The sequence below is a fragment of the Brachionichthys hirsutus genome, unplaced genomic scaffold (assembly GCF_040956055.1).
Source record: "Brachionichthys hirsutus isolate HB-005 unplaced genomic scaffold, CSIRO-AGI_Bhir_v1 contig_268, whole genome shotgun sequence".
NCBI lineage: Eukaryota > Metazoa > Chordata > Actinopteri > Lophiiformes > Brachionichthyidae > Brachionichthys > Brachionichthys hirsutus.
Window position 1 is genome coordinate 50,286 of NW_027180625.1, and position 2,426 is coordinate 52,711.

Sequence of the window (2,426 nt, forward strand, 5' to 3'; positions counted from 1 at the left end):
ATGAAGTTTCTCGAGTTTTTCAGTCCCTGCTGGAATAAATGGAAGTTGATCACTGTATTCCTTTCTATTGATTTTTTTGATTCCCTCCATCAGGAGTCGTAGTTTTACCCTCAGCGACGGCGGAACAAAAAAGCTTAGATGATTTCCAGGTCGGAGGTTATTGTGGGGGGACAACAACAGGAAGTCAACAAATGCTTTCTGTAGCGTTAGCTCTCTGCGCAGTATTTCGTTCAGTTAACAAAAATGTCTTCATTTGAGTTTTTGGGGAATGTAGTTAAAAAGCGACTAACAGCTCCGGAGGAGGATATCTTTGGAAAGTTTGAAAAAACTGCCGCCGAGGACGAAGAAGAGTTATATCGACAACAAGGCCTGAGACCCGAATTGAAGTTACACAGGATAGGTAAACAAAAAGTCATTATACATTAATAAAACGGAAGATTTGACGGTTAATGTATTCATATTTTATCAAACGGTAACTATATATATATTGTTTAAGGAATTTCAACGGAAACAAGACCGCAAGGGCCTTTTTGAAATGCTCCTCTTAGACAGGATGTTTGACTGTACTTGTACTGTAATACATGCTACTGTCTGACTGTACTTGTACTCTTAACATTCTATCTAATAAATATATTCTTCATCATCATTACCACATGCGTCTGTGTCATCACAATAGCGTCACACTCCTTGTTCTCTGTCCCTCCAGATCGCCCACCGCCTCATGTCTGTAGGGAGGAGGAGGAGGAGGAGGAGGAGGTCCCTGCTGACCAGCAGCTCTGGAACCAGGAGGTGAAGTCCACTATGAAGCAAGAGGACCCAGAGCTTCCTCACCTGAAAGAGGAACCAGAGGAACTCCTCACCATTCAGGAGGGAGAGCAGCTTGTACTGAAGGAGGAGACTCATGTCGTCATGGCGGATCCTACTCATGAGGAAAATGACCAGAGTGAAGATCAGACTCTGTGCATGAAAGCTGAAGATGGTGCAGCAGAGACAGAGCCTGTCGTCAACATGCCGATTATAAGCTCTGTGGTAGGAGCAGCAGACATTGACCTGCTGATCTCTAACAGCTCTCACGTATCTGTCAGCCATGATGAGGGAGGTGAAACGAGCAGAACAGATGTTGAGATTGAGCCCCAGCTTCAATTCCAGGGAAGAAATAACACAAGTAAGAAGTCATATGTTTGTATATTATGTAACAAGAGTTACACAACACGCAAGATCTGGAAAGTCCACATGAGAATCCACCCAGAAGAAAATCATTATGATTGTCAAACATGTGGAAAACAATTCAGACACAATTCTCATTTGAAAAGACACGTGAGAATCCACACTGGTGAGAATCCCTATGAATGTAAAACGTGTGGGAAACATTTCAGAGTGAAAAGTCACCTTATTAATCACATGAGAATCCACACTGGTGAGAAGCCCTTTGACTGTAAAACATGTGGGAAACAATTCAGACAAAATTCTCATTTGAAAAGACACGTGAGAATTCACACTGGTGAGAATCCCTATGAATGTAAAACGTGTGGGAAACATTTCAGAGTGAAAAGTCACCTTATTAATCACATGAGAATCCACACTGGTGAGAAGCCCTTTGACTGTAAAACATGTGGGAAACAATTCAGACAGAAAAGTCACTTTATTCAACACATGAGAATCCACACTGGTGAGAAGCCCTTTGACTGTAAAACATGTGGAAAACAATTCACACAAAAATCTGATTTGAAAAGACATACGCGAATCCACACTGGTGAGAAGCCCTTTGACTGTAAAACATGTGGCAAAAAATTCACACAAAAATCTGATTTGAAAGTCCACATGAGAATCCACACTGGTGAGAATGCCTATGAATGTAAAACATGTGGGAAACAATTCATACAAAAATCTAATTTGAAAGTCCACATGAGAATCCACAATGATGGTTAAGGCTTATGATTGTCAAACATTTGGTGAACAATTCACACAAAATTGTAATTTGGAAAGGCACAGGATAATAAAAACGGGAAAAGCCTGACAGTTTAAATGTGAAAAACCTTTCAGTTACGCCGATGTTTTGAAACGCCACATGAAATGTGTCCACCCTGGGGGGAAGGCCTCACTTTGACAGATCTATGAAAAAATATATTTAGTACCGTATTTTTTGGATTATACGTCGCTCCGGATTGTAGGTCGCACCAGCCAAAAAATGCATAATTAAGAAGAAAAAACCATATATAGGTCGCACTGAAGGATATGTCGCATTTTTGGGGAAAATTTATTTGCTAAAATCCAACACCAAACAACATATAGCACAAAGAACATGCTAACAAGTTTACCAAAATATCAGGTTTTACTCGGAATCACGAAATCCAAGGAAATCTTCATCCTCGGTGTCACTTTTGAATAACTCCGCCAACTCGGCAGGTAGACAAGACGCCGCTTCC

General features: G+C 40.8%; 1 protein-coding gene across 1 annotated transcript; it reads left to right on the forward strand.

The window, feature by feature from the left end:
* Positions 1-243: 243 nt before the first annotated feature.
* On the forward strand, positions 244-1,929 carry LOC137916211 (gastrula zinc finger protein XlCGF57.1-like). Its single transcript, XM_068759291.1, has 2 exons — positions 244-400; positions 707-1,929. The coding sequence occupies exons 1-2, from the start codon at positions 244-246 to the stop codon at positions 1,927-1,929; spliced, it is 1,380 nt and encodes a 459-aa protein (XP_068615392.1).
* The last annotated feature ends 497 nt before the right edge of the window (positions 1,930-2,426 follow it).

Coding starts and splice junctions, on each gene's coding strand:
- LOC137916211 (XM_068759291.1), top strand. CDS start 244: ATGTCTTCATTTGAGTTTTTGGGGAATGTAGTTAAAAAGCGACTAACA. Junction 401..706: donor ATTGAAGTTACACAGGATAG/GTAAACAAAAAG, acceptor CTGTCCCTCCAG/ATCGCCCACCGCCTCATGTC.